The following is a 21,216-nucleotide window of genomic DNA, read 5'->3' as shown; positions in this document are numbered from 1 at the left end:
AATGGCTGCTATTGTTATCATTGAAGCAAATACTTTTACTACTGCATAGCAAGTGCTATACCTGAGACGTTACACTATATGTTCAAATGTTATACTCAAAACAACAGTTCAAGACCTAAAAAGGGAATCATTAATTTTGCCCAGGAAATCAGCAAAAGCTTCAGCCAAGCTGCTGGTAACTGAAATGAGTCTGGAAGAACGAGCCAGCAATGCCACAGTGAGGAACATCAACAGGCAGAAAAATCAATGTGGGAAACGGCAGGAGATCTAAAAGGACAGGCCTGCTTAGGCAATGGGAAAAGCTGTAGGAGGCTGAAGACAGGGCATGTGGCAGGAAGTAGTAGGACATGAGCCTGGAAGGATACACTGGGACCAGTTCTGCTCAATAGATGGTTCATTTGAGCACCTATTCTGGTTTCTGGAGGCCCCATGTCAAGAGTCAGAGGTACAGAGATGCTAACCCCTGGCCCAATGATTAAGGAGCTTTGAGATCTAGCGAAGGAGAAAGATACAGAAAGCCTGGAACTTTAAGTAGCTTTTGTTTTTCGTCTGATTTTAATAGGAACTAGTGGAGATGAGACTTCAGTCTTCTGCTGTACATCTACCAGAAGGACATTATAAAACAGGCCAACAGCTATAGTACTCTAAAGATTTTTTGTGTGTCTTACATTGAAGGATCTGACCTGAAGGAGGAGAGGGTAAGAATAGGAAGGGGAAGGAAATGGTACGAGAGTTACTAATCATTACCAAGTACCTAAGTGTTCACCTATACTCTCCCTACCGCTGCCAATGGCTAATATCAGCTCATCCTTTATTATTTGCCTCTACTCAGTGCTCCTGGGCCACGCTACTCAGATTAGGAATCAACCATTGTGCAGTGTGCATTCAACAGATGTTGGCCTCATCCCAGTATGGACTTTATCTGATGGTGAACGGCACAGGTGAAAAACAGCCTCCAGATTAGAAGCTACAACCAACTTCAATCCTTCGGAACATCTATTACAATGGACACCCAGATCTGTGGTTTAGGTTAACTTTTCCACAGCAACCATCTGATGCCAAGCGCCATTTGGGGAAGAAATTTAAAATTCCTGAGTCAAAAAAAAAAAAAAAAGAGAAAAGAGACATGCACCGAAAATAATTACAGACAAATATGTAACCAAAATTAAGGTACCAGACTGCACATCTAATTTAGTAAGAGTTTGAAAGCAAATTTAATACAGATTTTTCTTCCTTCCAAAACATATTCTCCCACTACCCAGTCGAGTCACAGATATTCTAAATATCCACAGAAATAAACCTCTGTGGGCAGGTGGCTCAGGCTCTAGTCACCACAATTTATGTTCCAAACCAATAAAAGTCCCGTCCCTTCCCTTAAGGAATGAATCTCAGGAGCAAGGCAGAAATTAAGAGACTACTGCATCCTTTGAATGAAATGATGTTTTCTTTAATATCTTATTTTTCGTAATCACTATATCCTTCTATGTGCTAGGTTGTCTTCCAACAGTTGGCCAAGCAGTGTTGAACCAAGAGGTTCCATGACTTCATGAACTGAATAACTTACAGGGAAAGACAGACATGAAATCAATACACAATTACAAATTGTGATGAATAAGAAAAAAAGAGGAGAGAAAAGCAAGAGCTACAAGTAATTTGGGGGTCAAGGAGGGCTTCCCTGAGGAAGTGAGATTTAAGAGGAGTTCTAAAGGATAAATAAGAGCCAACCACTGAAAGAAAAAGAATAGCCAGAAAGTGTGGCTCTTGTTGAAACATCTTCCCTTTAGAGGACAAAATACCAAATTTGTCTCAAAAGCGGTCTCACAATTCAATCTGAAGCAAGCTGTTTATGTCATTGGCCTCCTTTGAGTTTAATATTCCAGAAATTTTTTTAAATAAAACATTGCAGATGGGGCACCTGGTGGCTCAGTCATGTAAGCATCTGACTTCGGCTCAGGTCATGATCTCACAGCTTGTGAGTTCGAGCCCCACGTCGGGCTCTGTGCTGACAGCTCAGAGCCTGGAGCCTGCTTCGGATTCTGTGTCTCCCTCTCTCTCTGCCCCTACCCTGCTTGTGCTGTCTCTCGTAAATGAATAAACGTTAAAAAAAATTTTAATAAAACATTGCAGAATATTACTACTGTGTGGCAAAAAGGAGCTGTTGGTTGTTGTTGTTGTTTCTAAGTTTATTTATTTTGAGAGACAGAGAACAAGCGTGGGAGGGGCAGAGAGGGAGAGAGCAAAAATCCCAAGCAGACTCCATGCTGTCAGTGCAGGGCCCAACCCGAGCTGAAACTAAGAGTCAGACGCTTGCCTGACTGAGCCATCCGGGCACCCCAAGGAGCTGTTGGTTCTTAAAGCTGCATGTGAGAAAATTCAAAATTCCCTGATGTTCTTAACCCACTACCCCAGTCTTACGAAAAGAAAGAAAAGATTAGTTGCTTGGGGTTCCATCTCTGAATTATCTAATTTTATCTAGAAGGCAGAATCATTTGCTCAAATCTCTAACTGCCATGAAACTTCTTATGCCAGATAGGTCAGATGATGTCACTGATCTTATCTGCAAGCAAACCCAGCAACCCTGCCCCTGAAAGCAATGATTCCTTGCTAACTTCCAAACCAGTCCAGAATCAGCCTTGGACATAGGACTTCTCCGAGAGGTGTTTCCCCGACTGGGGATCCCTAAGCATGTGAACCTCAACTATGCCACAGTACCTGCTTCCAGCCTTTTCATAATCAAAGCATATCTCCTGAATTCTAGTGGCTCTAGATCCTTCAGAGTGACACCTGTCTTGATTTCCTATTCAAGCATGGAACATTAACATAGGAAGCTGAAGGTCTTCTGTGCTAGAAGCCACCTAGACGGCCCTCGTGTTATTACTGAACCATGGATTTTGTGAACAATCTGCTCCTGCCTCAAGGCCACAATTGCATCCTGGTCTTGTGAAATTCATTACTTCACACCCCTCCCAGCTTGGGTTCCCCAACAGTGAGGGTACACGGCTTCCTTGAAATCTCCACTGGCCTTGGTTTTATGTAGTTGCAAAAGCGGTAGCAGCCCACCATTATCACCTGACTCACTTACTACCACCCGGTGAAAAGGGCATCATTATCATCATCATCCCCATTTTAGGAATGATGACACAGAGGTGAAGACATTAATGGGATTTTCACCAAAGATGATCTCCTATAAAGCTAGGTTTCAGCTATTAATTCTATGGGCAATCTGATCCCACCATTTCTGGTTTATTTCTGCCCTTGGGTCGGCTTTCTTCAATGATGTCTGCGACCTCTAAATCAAGGAAGACCTAGCTTCCATGGGCACCTTTAATCTGATAGGCAAACTGAGGAGCACGAGGACTGGGCTTCTGTTGGAGCCACGTACACAGTACCAATGGACAGACCAGTACACGGCCTGCCCCAGATTACTCCTGTGATGCAGCCTAAGACCAAGGCCCAAGGCACCTGGTGTTCCTCCAGTCAGAGTAGCACTTGGGTACTAGTGGTTAGGACTCAGGCTGTGTGATAATACCTCCACAGGGTAGTCAGCAGACAAGGAAGCACTTAGAACTCAGTACATGGTAGCTATTATTATGCCATCCTAACTCTTTCTTCTAACTTCTTCTAGCTCCCCAGGGACCTATCATAACATAGCTCCTTAGCCCAGTTCCTCCCACAGAGCAACTTACAAGCCGTAAAAGCCCGTGACAGTCTCCCCTGCTCTCCCAACACATATCAAGCCATTCCAAGAACCAAAATGCCTAAGCCATTAGGATCAATAACAAATATCTTTGATCATATTGTGTGGCTTTTCTTGTGAACCTGTTAATAGATCATTGGGGTCGACCATGCTCTGGAAATTAGACTACTGTGTTCAAGTTGTGGCTCTGCTACTTAACAGCTGTGTGACCTTGTAAGACTTAGTTAACTTCTCTGAGCCTCAACTTATCATTTGTAAAATGGAGGTAATCACACCTATCTTCTAGGATTGTTGAGAGAACTATCCTTGTATCTATCTATCTATCTGTCTATCTATCTATCTATCTATCTATCACCTATCTATCTAATATACCTATGTTTCAATCTCATCACTTTCCAAAAGGATTTTATGGAGCAAAATAACCTTAAAATTCAAATTAAAAAACAAAACAAAACTCATATCTATATAAATGATACACATACATATATGTCTGTGTGTGTATACACACACACACACATATATATATAACATAAAACTAAAATAAAACTCAAAATAATCTTCGAGGTATCATTTTATATCTGCTAGACCTTTAATTTTCTTTCTTTCTTTCTTTCATTCTTTCTTTCTTTCTTTCTTTCTTTCTAAAAGTTTATTTATTTAGGGGTGTCTGGGTGGCTCGGTCAGTTGAGCGTCCCACTCTTGGTTTCTGCTCAGGTCACCATCCCACAGCTTTGTGCGTTAGAGCTCCCCCTGTGTCGGGCTGTGCACTGGCAGTGTGGAGCCTGTTTAGGATTTTCTCTCTCTCTTCTCTCTGCCTCTCCCCCACTCGTGCTGTCTCTGTCACTCTCAAGATAAATAAACTTAAAAAAAATAAAGTAAAGTTTATTTACTTATTTTGAGAGAGAGAGAGAGAGAGAGAGGGCGGGGAGGGGCAGAGAGAGAGGGAGAGAATCCCAAGCAGGCTCCACTCTGTCAGCTCAGAGCCCAACACGGGGCTGGATCTCACAACTGCGAGATCATGGCCTCAGCCCAAATCAAGAGTCAGATGCTTAACCAACTGAGCCACCCAGGCGACCCTTTTATTTTAATTTTAAAGTAAATGTACCCACTGTTGGCCAGGTTAAGATGAAGGTGGTTTACTCATCAATCGCTTACACAAATATAAATTGACTCAACCTTTCTGGAATGCATTTTAGAAGTATATTTCAAGAACTATTATAAAGTTTGCTCTCTTGGTCCCAGAAAGATAAATCTAAGGATTTCCTCTCAGGAAAAAAAATCCAATAGAAGGAAGAGTTCAAATGTACAATATGAATTCACATCCTAAAATTGGTAACAAGGGTACAAAAATAGTAAAATGGCTAAGTAATGTACCCATCACCACCCTGCTTTCCCTCACAACTATACCAAAATGAAAATCATAAAAGTTACACTGCAAAGTAGAACTAAAATGCCAGGCTGAAAAGAAAAAAGGAAGCATCGCAGTGAACCTAGGAAATGATAAGCAATATGTATATTTATTGTGCACGCATATGGATAAATACTCAGACTGTGAAATAAAACAACAGATTGAAGATGAATAACTTCCTACTGCTCATTTCTAGTGAATTATTGTGATAACCTTATTTGCATTATTAAAAAATGTTTTTAACTTAGGACGTGACCACAGTTAGTATACTCAAGTTCGATTTTAGCTGTGTAGTTTTGATCGTCTTAGTTGATTATGCCCATAATTATCTGTAAGAGATAATGTCTAAGTTCATAAATGACCGAGTGATTGCACATTAGTAATTCTTACCACTCACATATTGTTAACAGTCACAGAATTACCACAACCTTGACATAAACTATCTTTCATAATATATCTACAAGCAGAAGCCTATTGAATGGATTTCTAGTGTATACCGAACTTAGACTTTGCAGAAGTATATAGTAACAAAATTCCTTACCACAGATCTCCTTTCTGATCTGTGATGAGTGATACAGTGATCCAGCAAGCTGTCTTCATCCAGTTCCCTCTGACAAAATGGACATACACACCTGGAAATTGCACAGAATACAAAAGCGACTAAAATTGCTAGCATTTAACTAGAGCTAAGCAATAGAACGTAGGCGGATCTAGTTTCCAGCCCTTGTTCTGGAAACTTCCAGATTTGACATTATTTTTCTGATCCTGATAATGGTCAGATGCCTATGCCTTTTCTCATGGAGAAAAGTTAAGTATCCTCCCAGGGCCACCGTGGAGAAACGGCTAGAGCAGCACGTGAAGCACTTTATTCTCTTTGGAAGCGAAGTGCAGTCTGAGCACCCATTTACTGACAAACCGGGACCACGTCACCCAGCTGTCCCTGGGTTACTTTTTCTCTTTCTCTTCCTCCCTCTCCTAATTCAGGAAACATAACTGGGTGTTGTTTGTTCTTCAGCCCCACCAGCATATTACTACAGGTGACTATAAGGAGTATTTGACCTTTACGTCCGTGCTGTCCAGTACAGTAGCTATTAGCCATATACGTCTGTTGTCACTTAAAATGTGGCTATTGAAATTGAGTGATGCTGGAAGTACAAAATGCACTGTGAGTTTCAAACGCTTAATATAAAAAAAAGCAAAATATCTCAAAAATATTTATATTGATTACATGTTCAAATGGTAACACTTAAGCTACCTTTGGTTAAATAAAATACACTAAAAATTAATTTCGCTGTTTCTTATTGCCTTTTTAGTGTGGTTATTAGAAAACATAAACTCACATATGTGTTCTATTGGACAGTGCTGCCTTAAACGCATAGGTACAATATGGAGGCTTGAAATTTTTTGCTCGCTATCATAGATATAACTTCCTGTTCCCTAAGACTTATACCCTTAAGAATTTTAAAAATTTGAATCATGCAGCAGTTAAGTTCTTCTATGAAGCAAAGATCTCTATCTTAATTGCAAATCTTACTCCATCCTAGAAGACTGATTAATCAACAACCCTCCTCATTTTCTATTATTTTGTTTATTACTTAATTCTAACTAGCAGAAGAAATTAGGATTTAAATTAGCCTGGATATATTTTTATATTTTTATAAAGGCTAACAACCTTACAATCAAACACATACATTTTCCTAACCCATTTATTGTCCTTCCTTCCTACTGGTCCTTGCAACCAAGCTAATAGAATTCATACTCTTCTTTGAGCTAAAATACTCATTTAAAATTTATAACATCATGGTATAAAACTAACCCTACAATAAATGGATACATTTGCAAAGCAATCTCTAGTAAAACAAAGGAAGGGGGCAATCATCTAGACTTTCAGGTTAGGAAATTTGAGCTTTCAGTGCATTTTCTTAAAATAAGTAAAACTACATTTTCCTTCAGGAGAGGGAAAAAAAGTCACACTCCTACTGAATATCACTATTCATAACTGAGCTCATACTTAGATTAATGGTTTCAAAGCCATCAGCCCATGCAGGAAAACACAAATCATTTCCATATTTTTTTGGTAGGGAGAGACTCCAACCTTTGTAATTACTCTGGCCATCAAGAGAGTAATGGCTCAGATTCATTTCTCTTTTTTTAAAGGAAAAAATAATAATGATCACTATTCTTCATTGCCCCTACTAACCATTTCCATCCTTCCTCCAGCCCCATAAGATTACCCACAAAAAAGACGCCTGCCCCAGACCTGTTCTTCCTTGTTAGACTATATACTGAGGTGTCACTTCCTCCCTTCTAAAGACAAACCAGCAACACAAGAGGAAACGAGCTGGGGCACTGAGCAATGGCAGTGGAAGAGTGAAAAAGAATCCAGGATCTACGTCAATCTATTAGTCAGAAAATAGAGCCGTGAGGAACTTGAACAGTTTCATGTTTTAGTTTTGGATCTTCCTTAATACAAACTTGTCTGAGGAAGTTCTTCCAATCTCTGCAGCGCTTGGTTGGTACCCCCATGCAAAGTTTTTCAAGTACAGAAAGCAAAATTCTTTTGTAAAATGATTACCAATAGTAGGTGTTATGGTTCAGAGCCTAAACACAACTCCATACATATTTTCACAATAAAACAGTTAACTGTTCCAGTCTATTAACTTCTCTCCCAAGCATATCAAATTTAGCATTCAACTATGTTGTGCTGAAACAAACCTTGTTGCCGTCTCCCCAAGTTCTTGCAGTGGTCCATACTTATCTATATACTTCTGACAAGATCTTATGTGTGCCCTCATTTCGCTGAGGCAAACCTATATAAAAGCAAATTCAAAATAAATTGCCTGTTGCAAAGGGGCTCAATGAAGTCTTATGATCCAGCTTTATTACTTTCATTATTTCAAATAAGATCATATATAGTGTGGGGTCAGTTGATTAAAAGGATGCATTCATGACAACAGCACAACAAAGTTAAGGGATTATCACAAATAACACTTTAGAAATTTCTCTAATACTTCAAAGACCCAAATGTTGAGTTCTTGAATTTGGTTCTTCCAGAAAGCATATGTTTTTTAAAGTGGAAAGACATTTATTAACTCAAATTTACTTTTTTTGGATGCCATTACCTAATCTGGTGACGGTTAAGAAGTAAGAAAGAAAAAGGGGAGAGGACAAAGAGAGCAAGGTGGAGGAAAGAAAAAAGAAAACAGTAAAAAGAGACAGAGGGAAAGGAAAACAATGACAGATAAAAAGAGCCAATAGATGGATTTTAATTTTAAAGACGGTCATAGTAAGTAAAGGAAATCCTGTCCCTCAGGGAAAGATATAAATACCACGGTTTTATAATATATCCAATGGTATTACATGAATTCACAATACACAGTATACTTAATGGCCCCATTAAGAGCAAACATAAAAGACAGTTCTTACAGTCCATTTTTACCAAGGCAGAATAAAGAGCCCTTGTTCCTCCAGATATACATTCAGAGATCCTAACCATGAGGCTGTCTGTGGCTAAATAACACATATTCTACTAAATGTTTCATTAGAAACTGATAAGATCTTGTGCTAAAAGAAGCTTTGTACTGCTGTGGTAAGGTGGTCGACCCACCCTGCTTCGTTTCACTCAAACTACGGAAGTTAAACCTCAAACATGAAATCTAACGTGTAAGGAAACTGTTATAATTGCTTAACAAAAGACAAAAACAAAAGCAAGTGGAAAAGTGAAAACATATCCTTGTTTTACACATATCCACCTAAAAGATGTACAAAGTAGGACCGATTGAGGTAGCTGTCAAAACACTGTTTTCCAACTTTTAACAACCAACTTTATACGTCAATTCTTTCACATCTCGTTATTACTTTTGTTAAAAGTTCTTCCTTTGTATTTCTTGAAAAACAAAGATAAACATTCTTCATACAAATTAGAAATTTGGGGACTGTATACTGACAAATGAATTGATAAATTCATGGAGTGTCTACTCTAGACACAAAATTGTAGAAGACATTGTAAGAGATGGCAAGCCACTGCGCTTGCTCTATAGGTGCTTATAATCTAATAGAGGGGGGCAAAACCACATGTAGACAAGTAGATAGGAAACTGTTTGATACTGGGAACTCCAATACTAAGGCCAGGCCTCTGAAATGGAAATCTGGCCGTGACTCTGAAGAATAGGTAGAGTCTAAAATGGCTCTAGAAGGTGGGGCGCCTGGGTGGCTCAGTCAGTTAAGTGTCTGACTTTGGCTCAGGTCAATCTGGTAACTCGTGAGTTCAAGCTCAGCATTGAGATCTCTGCTTCGAATCCTCTGTCCCCCACCTCTTTCTGCCCCTCCCCAGCTGGTTTTCTCTCTCTCTCTTTCAAAGTAAAGAATAAACTTTAAAGAAGGAATGGCAATATTCCTGGCAAGAGGAATAACATAAAAAGGAAGAGACAGAGGGGCACTTGGGTGTCTCAGTTGGTTGAGTGTCTGACTTTGGCTCAAGTCATAATCTCATGGTTCATAGGTTCGAGTCCCGCATTGGGCTCTGTGCTGTCAGCATGGAGCCTGCTTCAGATTCTGTGTTTCCCACTCTCTCTGCCCCTCCCCTGCTTGTGCTCTGTCTCTCAAAAAAATGAAAACACATTAAAAAAAATTAAAAAAAAAAAAAGAAGTGACAGTTGTAACAAATACCTCAAAGGAAAAATCAAAATACTTGTGAATAATCAGATATAAGGGGTGAAAAAAGGAAGGGGATTTCTATCCAGGATAATTGAGAGAATATTCTTGTTTCTGATAGACACCAAAGGTGGGATAAAAACTAGATGACAGAATACTACAGTGATTTGGATTTGTGCATGTTGAATTTTATATAATGACAAAACATATCAAAGTAAAAATAAGCAATAATCTATTATTATAAATATTAAAAGCTATTGATTTTGAGCATTTACCATGATCCAGACAGTGTTAAAAGCCATACATGTTTTATCATTTTCCCTTACAACCATCCCATGGCATGAACACTATCTTTTTTTCTTTTTTAAAGTAGGATTCATACCCAGCACAGAGCCCAATGAGGGGCTCAAACTCATAACCCTGAGGTCAAGAAGACCTAAGCTGAGATCAAGAGTAGGACCCTTAACTGACTGAGCCACCTAGGCACCTCATGAACACTATCTTTTCCCTCATTTTACAAAAAGATGAACTAATACTTAGATGATAACGTCCCCAAATCACAAACAATGAATGACAGAATTCGTGTTTGATCCCAGGATGTCTGACTCCAAAGACCATGCATACATTCTGTAGTCAGACAGCCATGAACAGATTATGGAGTCTTACATAAATATTCAAAAAAATATATTAAGCACTGTGCACCAGCCACTTTTCAAAGTGCTGGGTACGCAGTTGCCAATAAAATAGACAGTCCTTTACCCTCATGGAAATCAAATCTGGTGGGGATAACTGACATTATATTAAAAAATCCCAAAAGCATAATTCCAAATGGTGATGAATAGTACGAAGAGAAAGCATAGGGTACTAAGAAAACATAACATAGATTAACAATCAAGAAAGGTTCTCTAAAAAATTCAGATCCTCAGCACGTAATCTCTCTTTTGATCTCTAGACTTCATATAATAATTATCCCCCCCTCAGCAGTTCAAATGTAACATATTTAAAACTCTGTGGATTCTTCTCCAAATTTGCTCCCTATAACAGCACCTTCACCTACGCATGTCAGAAACCTGGGAGGATTCTTCTGACACTTTATATTCTCACTCACCCCCACATCCAGTCAGTTACCGATTTCCTTCCACTGCCTCTCCTAAATACCCCTCGAAACAATCCTTTATCCTTGTCTAACGCTCTCGCCCTAACCCACCTTTCTTACCTTAGCCATCCCAATAGCCACTGAACTGGCTTCATCAATCCTGATGTGCCCCCTCCAAATCATTCTGCGCTCACATGCCAGAGCAGTATCTTAAAAATATAAACCTGATCGAAAGCTTACACTCAGTGACTCACTACTGCATTTAGGATAAAATCTAGAATCTTCCCATGGTCTTTGACACCTCACATGATCTAACCAGGCTAGTAGGAAACCCGCAGAAAGATGTGATCAACGGAGAGAAACACTGCAAAGTCCAGAATACAGGAGGAAATATGCCACTGGAATTAGGCCAGTAGGCAACGTGATGGGGGCGGGGGAGGTCACAGGACCGACGGGAAGGGAGGAAATGGAAGCGGTGGGTGAAAGCATTTGTCTGAAAAATTAGGTGATGGTAGGAGTCAGGGGCCAATTGCACCACAGCCTACACATATGAGAACAGAGAGAAGGAAGGGGAGAGGCAGAGACAATAAACTTTAGAAAGTCAGGGTAGGATGAAGACAAAGGCATGGGTGAAATGATCAGCTGCATAACAATTTCCTCAGCAGTCCAAGCCGGGAACCGTGAGCACAGGCAGAGGGCCACTTACCAGGCTGTCACACTCAGCGCAGTTCTGGTACTCTGATTTCATTCTTCTGGCTACATCAGTTGCTGGAACTCCTTCTGAAGGAAGATATGCCCGGCAATAAGGGCAGGTCCATTTATTGTTCTTTAGACTGGTAGCGATACAGGAACGGCAGAATCTGCCCAGAAGAAACCAAGAATACATCACTCTCCTGAAAAGGTATAAAGGAGCCACCACTCTGTGTTTGTTTGTGCACACTGTATTTTCACGGCACCTTGCACGCTAGGAGCTGTACTACCAAATGCAATGTGCATTTGCATCCCCTGCTTGGCAGACAGTCTCTTGCTTTCACATGAGACTTCTTTGGAGTCACAACTCACTTCATGCACTGCATGCACTGAAACAAAAGAACACAAAGTAGTGGAATAGAATTCCCATAAACAGAATGAAAACCATAACCCAAAGGATACTTAATGTGTTCTTTCTTTTCTTTAATTCTGGGGGGAATTCAGGGAGAAAATAGGTCTTTGCTCTGTGGGATTTTGTACGTTAGAGAAGAAAGTAGCAAGAAGTCAAGGAGGCAAAATACCACACATGTTGTTATTATTCTGATAAACTAATCGTAATGTCTGGGCACCTGGGTGGCTCAGTCGGTTGAGTGTCCAACTTTGGCTCAGGTCATGATATTGCAGGTTGCGAGTTTGAGCCCCGTGTCCAGCTCTCTGCTGACAACTCAGAGCCTGGAGCCTGCTTCGGACTCTGTGTCTCCCTTGCTCTCTGACCCTCTCTCTGCCGCTCGCTTTCTCTCTCTCTCTCTCTCAAAAATAAATAAACATTTAAAAATATTTTTTTAATTGTTATATGCGCACAAAGGATGCTGACATTTGCATTGTTCTTGAGGCATTTGCTTGATGTTTATGCCTGCCCAACATCCATTTCCTCTTTCTTGCAATAGCATCCTGATTTTGCTCTGTAGGAACTACACCTCTTATATGAGACACAATCTGGTGGGACCTCAGTCAAGGTGCCCACAATCCCCTGCTGAAGACAAGAGCACCTGGAATGGGCCAGACTCAGTAAACCCTCTCTCTAGAAGATGAACACTAAACAGACTGACATAAAGACCGGTTCAGCAACAACTTGATGGGATTGTCCTGCTCTTTATTTGGAATCCCAGATCTGTCTAGATCCTTACCCTTTCTTTTTTCCTAGATGTTTTGCTTTTATTGTTGTTTAGTAACTTTTTATTTGAAGTAACTTTAAACTTCGTACACTGGTGTTTTTTTTTTTTAATTTTTTAATGTTTTATTTATTTTTGAGACAGAGAGAGACAGAGCACGAGCGGGGAAGGGGCACAGAGAGAGGGAGACACAAAATCTGAAGCAGGTTGCAGGCTCTGAGCGGTCAGCACAGAGCCCGACACAGGGCTTGGACCTACGAACAGTGAGATCATGACCTGAGCCGAAGTCAAACACTTAACCAACTGAGCCACCCAGGCGCCCCTTTTGTTTTTTATTTTTAACAAACTTTAAAACACTTCCAAGTGCCTTAATTCATTTGACCTTAACAAACCCCTAGGAAAGATCATTATTGCCACTTCTAGAAGAGGAAATTGAGGTACATCAGGGTTAAATTACTTCTGCAAGGTCACAACTGTAGAAAGTACCTGAACTTGGTTGGTCTTAAGCTGGATTTTCCGACTCAGAATTCAGTAACCGTTCTTTCAAGAGAAATTCCTACCAGAATCAAGAGATCGAAGTCCTCTGCTGTATTTTCCTTCTCTGTGCTTCAGGTGATTAACAGGTGATTAACTGCAAGTTGTAAGGCACATTCTGCCCTCGCACTTCTTTGAGTTCCTAACAAGTGGTTCTCAGGGTGTACTTTTGAAGGGTATTTATTTCAAGTGGTCCATATGCTCAAATTATACTTCTGACACAATACCTTCGGTTCGTTTAATTTAGGAACAAGCGGATGATACTTTGTTTTTGTTTTTAGTCAACTAAAAATCTTCCCCTTTCCTCACAACTTACTTGAGTTTTATACCAAGACAAACAGAAGACTAATATTGATGCCCTGCCCTGTGGTGGACCCTAATGGACATGATCTCATCCAGCTCCCAGAGTAACCCTTAAATGCTGCTCTGCCTTTTCCTCACTTGACTGGAGGCAAACTGAGGTTGTTCACAGAGGTGTAAGAACTTGCCAAGTTTACACACCCTGAACCCCAGGTAGTTTTGGTCGGGGCTCAAAAGTCTGTGTAGAAGGTCTTCAACTTACAGTGGTCCCACTTACGGTTCTTTGACTATAGTGATGCAAAGGCGATACTCATTCAGGAGAAACTATACTTCAGATTTCGAATTTTGATCTTTTCCTGGGCTAGGAATATGCAGTATGATGCTCTCTTACAATGCCGGGCCCTCCCAGTCAGTCACTCAGGGAAACAACCAATACACTTAAAACCATCCTACACCCATATGACCATTCTGTTTTGCACTTTTAGTACAGCAGTCAATAATCATAGGAAATATTCAACACTTATGAAACAGGCTTTGTATTAGACGATTTTGCCCAACTGTAGGCTAATGTAAGCGTTCTGATCATATTTGGGTAGGCTACAGGCTAGGCTAAGCTATGAGGTTTAGTACGTCAGGTGTATTAAATGCATTTTCGACTTACTTTAATTTAGGATGGCTTTACCAGAACAAACCCCATGTGAGTCAATAAAGAGCTGTAGTCCTTTTTAAGTCATCTCAGTTCCTCCCAGTGACCAGCAGAAGCAGCAACACTTTGAGACTGTGGGTGTACTCGTATAAACCAGTGGGTTTTACAGAGTACATTTCTATGGTCATTTTGTGGGTCTTGCAAGTGTTTTTGTAACTACAACTGATAACTACAATGGAAATGCCCAGGAGTTTTCATGAAAAGTAGCACACTTCAGGCATTAAAAGAAACCAAGTCCCTCAACTATAATTCCCGTACATTGTTTACACAATGATAGACGTGGCAGGAAACTCTCAAATGAGCATACATCGACGTTATTGCATTATATGAGAGAATATTCGTTGCGATTCTGGTAGATCAGTCAATTAGTTGTCCTCAGCTTAACAAACGTGATTATTAAATGGAGAACACACATCAAGGCTAAAGTGTTTTGGAACAAACTGACCTTGCTGGTTTTGAGTACATAAAAACCACGAGTCTTTAAAGTGTTACCAATAAGGAAATGAACTTGATCCCACTGCAACTTAAGTCTCATGTTTTAGAGTGCAGAAATAAGATTGCAGAACTACTTAGTTCAAAAAAGTCTGAGGTTAGCGGTTAGTTAGCCATTGGGCTCTGCGCTGACAGCTTGGAGCCCGCTTCGGATTCTTTCTCTCCCTCTTTCTCTGCCCTTCCCCAGTCCATCCCCAGCTCCCCAGAAGCATTCTCATTCTCTCTCTAAGATAAATAAAAACTTAAAAAAAAATTTTTTTTAATCTGAGGTTAAAATTCTCCCCTTAAAGGTACAGTTATCAAATTCAAATCTTGTGAACTGGAGAATTTAATGTCCTTACTCTAGTACATTAGCATAAGAAGTATACAAGTGATCAAGCATTATATGAGTTATCTAATTAGAATCCATATGGGGGTATTCAGGTTTAGGTAATGTGTGTATATATATAAGCTATGTAACAAGGTACGAAAGCAAGGTAACTCAAAAATACAACGTCTTGGAAAGCAAAGTGTAGAACTATGTATATAGTATAAGCTATTTATAATTTGTAGATGTATAAAAGCATCTAGAAGGATTAAAAAAAAAAAAAAAAGAACATTTACCTACCCTTTGGAGAAATGGGAACTGGAAAGAAGAGGTGGGTATGTGGTAGAAGGAGGAGATTTTCATCGTCGAATTTCAAGTTTAACCCTATAACCATATTACCTACACAATAAATGATTCTTTAAAAAAGTTAATCAATTATAATCATTCAGGATAAATGGTCTGGTAGTTTTTTATAAAACAAAATATATAGGCACCCTTTGGTCCTGCAATACCAAGCCCATGTTTTCACTCAAGAGAAGTGAAAACATATGCCTATTTGTACAAGAATATTAATAAGGAATGTTTTCCTAACAGCCCCAAACTTGAAATAACCCAGGTGTCAGCAACAAGAAAATGAATAAACAAACTGAGGCATATTCCCCCAATGGAGTACTACACAACAACAAATTACAATACACACAGCAATATGGATGAATCTCAAAGACATACCAAATGAGGAGTGCCCGGGTGGCTCAGTGGGTTAAGCGTCTGACTCTTGATTTCAGCTCCGGTGATGATCTCACAGTTTGTGGGATCCAGTCCCGAGGTGGGCTCTGTGCCGACAGTATGGAGCTTACTTGGGATTCTCTGTCTCCCTCTCTCTCTGGCCCTCCCCGTGCGCATACTCACTCTCTCTCAAAATAAATAAACATTAAAAAAAAAAAAAAGATATACTGAGCGAAAGAAGCCTGACACAACAGAGCACATCCTGTATAAACTCTTATATGAAGTCTTAAAACTGGCAAAACTGACCTATGGGATAGGAAAAAACTCACAACAATGGTTGCCCATGGGGGAGACATGGACAGGGATTGGCTGGCGATATGCGGACATGAGGGAACTATCTGGAGGTAACGAAAATTTCTGTACCTCAATAGGGGTTATATCTAGGAGGTATTCATTTCACTACAGGTGTAATTTACCCCGAAAAAACATAAACAAATACTGAAGTCTGGTTAGTACTATGTATGTTGAGAGAAGAAGGAATTGAGTGTGCTGATTATTGTAATCTACTCTGAAATGTATCCAAAAGTAAGGTGGATCAATGATGGATAGGTACGCGATAAAATGAGATAAAAGCAATATAGCAAAATTAACAATTGTAGAATCTAGTTGGTGAATATCTAGGTGTTCACTGCACAATTTCTTCCAATTTAGTTGTAGTGAAGTTCTTCATAATAAAACGTTAGGGGAAAAAACGTTAGGGAAAATTAACCATCTTACTATGACTTAAAGTTTGTTTACTCCTGAGAAAAAGTTAGCTGTAAATTTAGGAAGGGAAATTTTTGGAGGATGAGAAACCTGAAATGTTTAATGGAACATGAAGAGAAAAACATTTAAAAAAAATTTTTTTTAACGTTTATTCTTTTTTTTTTTGACAGAGAGAGACAGAGCACGAGTGGGGAGGGGCAGAGAGAGAGGGAGACACAGAATCTGAAGCAGGCTCCAGGATCCGAACTGACAGCACAGAGCCTGATGCGGGGCTCGAACTCACAGACCATGAGATCACAGCCTGAGCCGAAGTCAGATGCCCAACCGACTGAGCCACCCAGGTGCCCCGAAAAAAACATTTTTAAAAATATTTTTTTAAGGACATCCAAATTCCATCTGAAGAAAAGATTATGCTGCATTTATGCTTACTTAAATAAATTTCTTTAAGTTTATTTATTTATTTTGAGAGTACGTGTGTGCGTGCACAAATGCACATGAGCAGGGGAGGAGGAGCAGAGAGAGAGGGAGAGTGAATCCCAAGCAGGCTCACAGGCTCCTTGCTACTAGCTTAGAGCCTGATATGGGGCTCAGTCTCACGAACTGTGAGATCATGACCTGAGCCAAAATCAAGAGTTGGACGCTTAACCAACTGAGCCACCCAGGCGTCCTACTTAAATAAATTTAAAGAGCGCAAAACAATTTGGAATACAATAAAAGGTTGAAGAGAGAAAATTCCATAAGGAATTTTTATAACCATCGCTTTTAGCAAGAAAAGTTAATCCATGGTTATAGAGAAGACTTTACGAGAGAATGCATAAATCTGCACAAACCTCCTTAGACCCACCCATACAAACATTCATGCACTGGTGACATTTTTAGTAATTGCTTACTATTGTCAGTTAGTGTTCGAGATGAAATCGTGGCAGTGCCGAAGGTCCCTGCTCTCAGAGTTCTAGAAATGGCAGAGAGGCAATAAGCAGGTAAACAAATAGACCGGCAAATGATAAATGCTTCGAGAAGAAAACAGTTGACAATAAAAATTGAGTGGGGCAGAGAGAGCATTTAGATGGGTGGTCCCTGAGATGATACTTGAAGGCACCACTCTAAGGAAGATCTGGGAATGGTTTTCCAAGCTGAAAACAAAGAGTACAAAAGACAGGGACGACGTTGCTGAGGTATAGAAAGCCAGCATGCTTGAAAGGCAGGAGGTCCCAGGGAGAATACCTGGAGATATGGGAAAGGGGAGTAAAGGGTCAGGAGACAGACCATAAAGCCATAACTAAGGGTCATCGGAAGGCACTGGAGGGTTTTAAGAAGGAGGGTGATGCAATTTGACTTACATTATATAGATCACTTGGGGTCCCTGAAGAACAGATTACAGAGGTACAAGAGCCTCCTAAGAGTGAGGAGCTTAGGTTTAAGTCATTGGAAGAGTAAGTTCAAGAGCGGGGGATGGCTTAAGACCAGCAAAGAGGCAATAGACAGTGTAAGCGGACAGACAGATTTAGGATTTATTTTGGAAGTGAGGCAAAGGGACTTATGACATACCAAATGACAACAAACATATGCCCTATTATAATAAGTAAAATGAGTCAAACACAAAAGACTACCTATTGTAGGATCCCAAAACGTAGTTACAGAAAGCAGACGGGGTTGTTGGAGCCAGGGGTTTGGGAAGGGAGTTGTCTACAAACAAGGTGAAGGAGGGGGACGTGGGTGACTCAGTCAGCTAAGTATCCGACTTCAGCTCAAGTCATGATCTTACAGTTCATGAGTTCGAGCCCCACCTTGGGCTCTCTGCTGCCATCTTGGAGTCCTTCAGATCCTCTGTCTTCTTCTCTCTGCCCCTCCCCTGCTTGCACTCTCTCTCTCTCTCTCTCTCTCTCTCAAAAATAAATAAAAATTTTAACAAAAATGTTTTAAAAAAAAGAATTTGAAGGAACTTTTTAGGGTAATGTAATTAACTGTACTAGGTCTTGTTTGTGGAGGTAGTTATAGGATTATAGATAACTACCAAAATCCATCAACTTGTACACTGTGTGAATTGTACTGTATCACCTCAATAAAACTGAAAAACAACACAACAAAACAAAAATGCCCCAGTGATGGCACGCCTGGGTGGCTCAGTCGGTTGGGCTTCTGACTTTGGCTTGGGTCATGATCTCGTGTTTCATGGGTTTGAGCCCCGCGTCGGACTCTGTGCCGACAGCTGGGAGCCTGGAGCCTGCTTCTGTGTCTCCCTCTCTCTGTCCCTCCCCTGCTCATGCTCTCTCTCTTTCTCAAAGAATAAATAAACATTAAAAAAATTTTTTTTTAAATGCCCCAGGGACAATAGACTGGAAACAACAACATTGCATGAAGAAGAGCACCGAAATATATACAGCTCAGAACCATTCAGAATCCTTTTTTAAAAAAATTTTTTTTTACATTGATTTATTTTTGAGAAACAGAGTGAGACAAAGCGTGAGCGGGGAAGGGGCAGAGAGAGGAGGAGACACAGAATCTGAAGCAGGTTCCAGGCTCTGAGCAAGCGGTCAGCACAGAGCCTGATGCGGGGCTCGAATTCACAAACTGTGAGATCATGACCCGAGCCGAAGTTGGACGCTCAACCGACTGAGCCACCCAGGCGCCCCAGAACCATTCAGAATCTTGCAGGCCTCCTTCCTACCCCACCCCAGGCACATAGTAGCTACTCAGTAAACTGAAATAACTAAATCACTTATGAGGAATGGATCAAAGGAGAATTTTCTGGGCAGGGCCCAACATTCCCATCAATAACACTGTTGTATCCTTCTGAAAGAACCCAAGGGATAGAAATGAACACAATAAGCGATTCCTATTTGTCTGCCCCCTCCTCACCTTCATAAGGTGGTTGAGAATGATCAATCATAAAAGACATAATCAGAATGAAGAGAAATTGGATGAAAGACAGAAGCTAAGGATAGAAGGCATTGTATTTTTTTTAAAACTACTTCAATGTTTTCAAAAATTCTGAGTGAGGGGCGCCTGGGTGGCTCAGCCAGTTGAGCATCCGACTTGGGCTCAGTTCATGATCTCACAGTTTGTGAGTTCAAGCCCCACATAGGGCTCGCTGTTGTCAGCCTGTCAGTGCAGAGCCTGCTTGGGATCCTCTGTCCCCTTCCCTCTGACCCTCCCCATTTGCGCTCTCCTAAAAATAAATAAATATTTTTTAAAAATTCTGAGGGAGTTGCCATTGCTTTAAAATCAGATCTTACAACTAAACCCAAATTTCTGACTTTTCATGAAAAGCTAGTCTCCTCCAAGTCTGGACTCAATTCCCCTGTGGTCATGTGGGCTAATGCCCCCATCCTGTGGAGTACTCACCCTCCACATTCATTTACATCACTTGTTGTTTGCAGCTCCTGAAGAAATGAATTATGGATTCATTCATATGGAAATGACTCTAAGATCTTTGAAACCAGATGGAAACTTAAATACCCTGCTCCCAAGAGTTATTTTATTAACTCCTTGCTGTTTCCTGAAATTACGTGATTATCAATAAGACCCTTATAATGAAGAGGTCAGCAAAGCATTGTAGAAAACTAAGGAAAGTCTTGCTGAGGACACCGGGTACAATTATGTACCCAATCTCAAGAGATAAAACTGAACCCTATGTATAGTAAGGAGGGAAGGGATGCATTAGGGACTCCATGGGGTCTAAGGCTAAACAGGCAAAAGAAGTATCCAGACATCGTCCCAAATAGGACTCTGGAAGAGCCACTGGCAACATTGAGGTAGATCTAACATTTTATTTCTGTTCTCAAGAAGAGGCTGCCTCACTGTGGGCATGCCAATGGGAAGCTGAATGAAAATCTTGAGCGGGCTTGGTAAGCTTGAAAATGTGAATAGAATAAGGGGAATTGCTATTGTTATTCAAGGTGATAAGAATCTTAGGCTAAAACATTCCAGTGTAGGGCAATAAACACGTACACACACCCACACACACCCCACTCCCTCTTCACCTACATGCATCAGCCTGGACAGGCCTGAGTACAGCTATTCTTAGAGCATAAACCCTCCAGCCACCCACTGCCCCTAAGATTTCCTTCGATGTATTTATGTATTCAATTAGGTTCCACTCAAAGTCCATCCCGGGAATGGTTCAGCTTCCAAAACCTGACTCTGCATATCTCTATACCACATTATGTGTTGATTTAAAATTTAATCCCCTAGGGGAGCCTGGGTGGCTTAGACGGTGAAGCAACTGACTTCTGATCAGGTTGTGATCTCACAGTTTGTGGGTTCAAGCCCTGAGTCGGGCTCTGTGCTTACTGCCTGGAGACTGCTTTGGATTCTGCGTCTCCCTCTCTCTCGGCCCCTTCCCAACTTGTGCTCTGTCTCTCTCTCTCAAAAATAAATAAACATTAAAATATAAATAAATAAAATTTAACCCCCTAAAGAAAAATTCTATTTTTTTTAACTTAAAATCTTAGAGGGGTGCCTCTCTTTAACCTTCAAATGCTGTCCTCAACTTGCTGTATTTTACTGTCAATTAAATAGGGTTGGCTAAAGCCATGCTTCAAACTTTAACATGGCTATCAATCACCTAAACATCCTATTAAAACAGTTCCCAATTCAGTAGATGTGAGATGGGACCCAAGATTCTGCAATGCTCCTGGTCCACGGGCCCGCAGCCAAGTTCTGAGGAA

The 21,216-nt window shown here is 40.5% G+C and overlaps 1 protein-coding gene across 2 annotated transcripts in view; it reads right to left on the bottom strand.

Annotated features, from left to right (window-relative positions):
* Nucleotides 1–21,216, bottom strand: part of RNF125 (ring finger protein 125) — a 52,355-nt gene that overhangs the window by 23,979 nt on the left and 7,160 nt on the right. For both annotated transcript variants that reach the window (XM_053902535.1, XM_019465467.2), the window contains exons 2-4: nt 11,561–11,714; nt 7,821–7,915; nt 5,647–5,737 (exon numbers count right to left, since the gene is read on the bottom strand). In XM_053902535.1, the coding sequence (XP_053758510.1) occupies nt 5,647–5,737; nt 7,821–7,915; nt 11,561–11,714 (340 nt within the window). The remainder of the gene's footprint in view (nt 1–5,646; nt 5,738–7,820; nt 7,916–11,560; nt 11,715–21,216) is intronic.

Source organism: Panthera pardus, unplaced genomic scaffold, assembly GCF_024362965.1.
Source record: "Panthera pardus isolate Hobbes unplaced genomic scaffold, ASM2436296v1 HiC_scaffold_15, whole genome shotgun sequence".
Classification (NCBI taxonomy): domain Eukaryota; kingdom Metazoa; phylum Chordata; class Mammalia; order Carnivora; family Felidae; genus Panthera; species Panthera pardus.
Note: the sequence above shows the minus strand (reverse complement) of the source record. Positions and strands in the feature narration are given on the sequence as shown.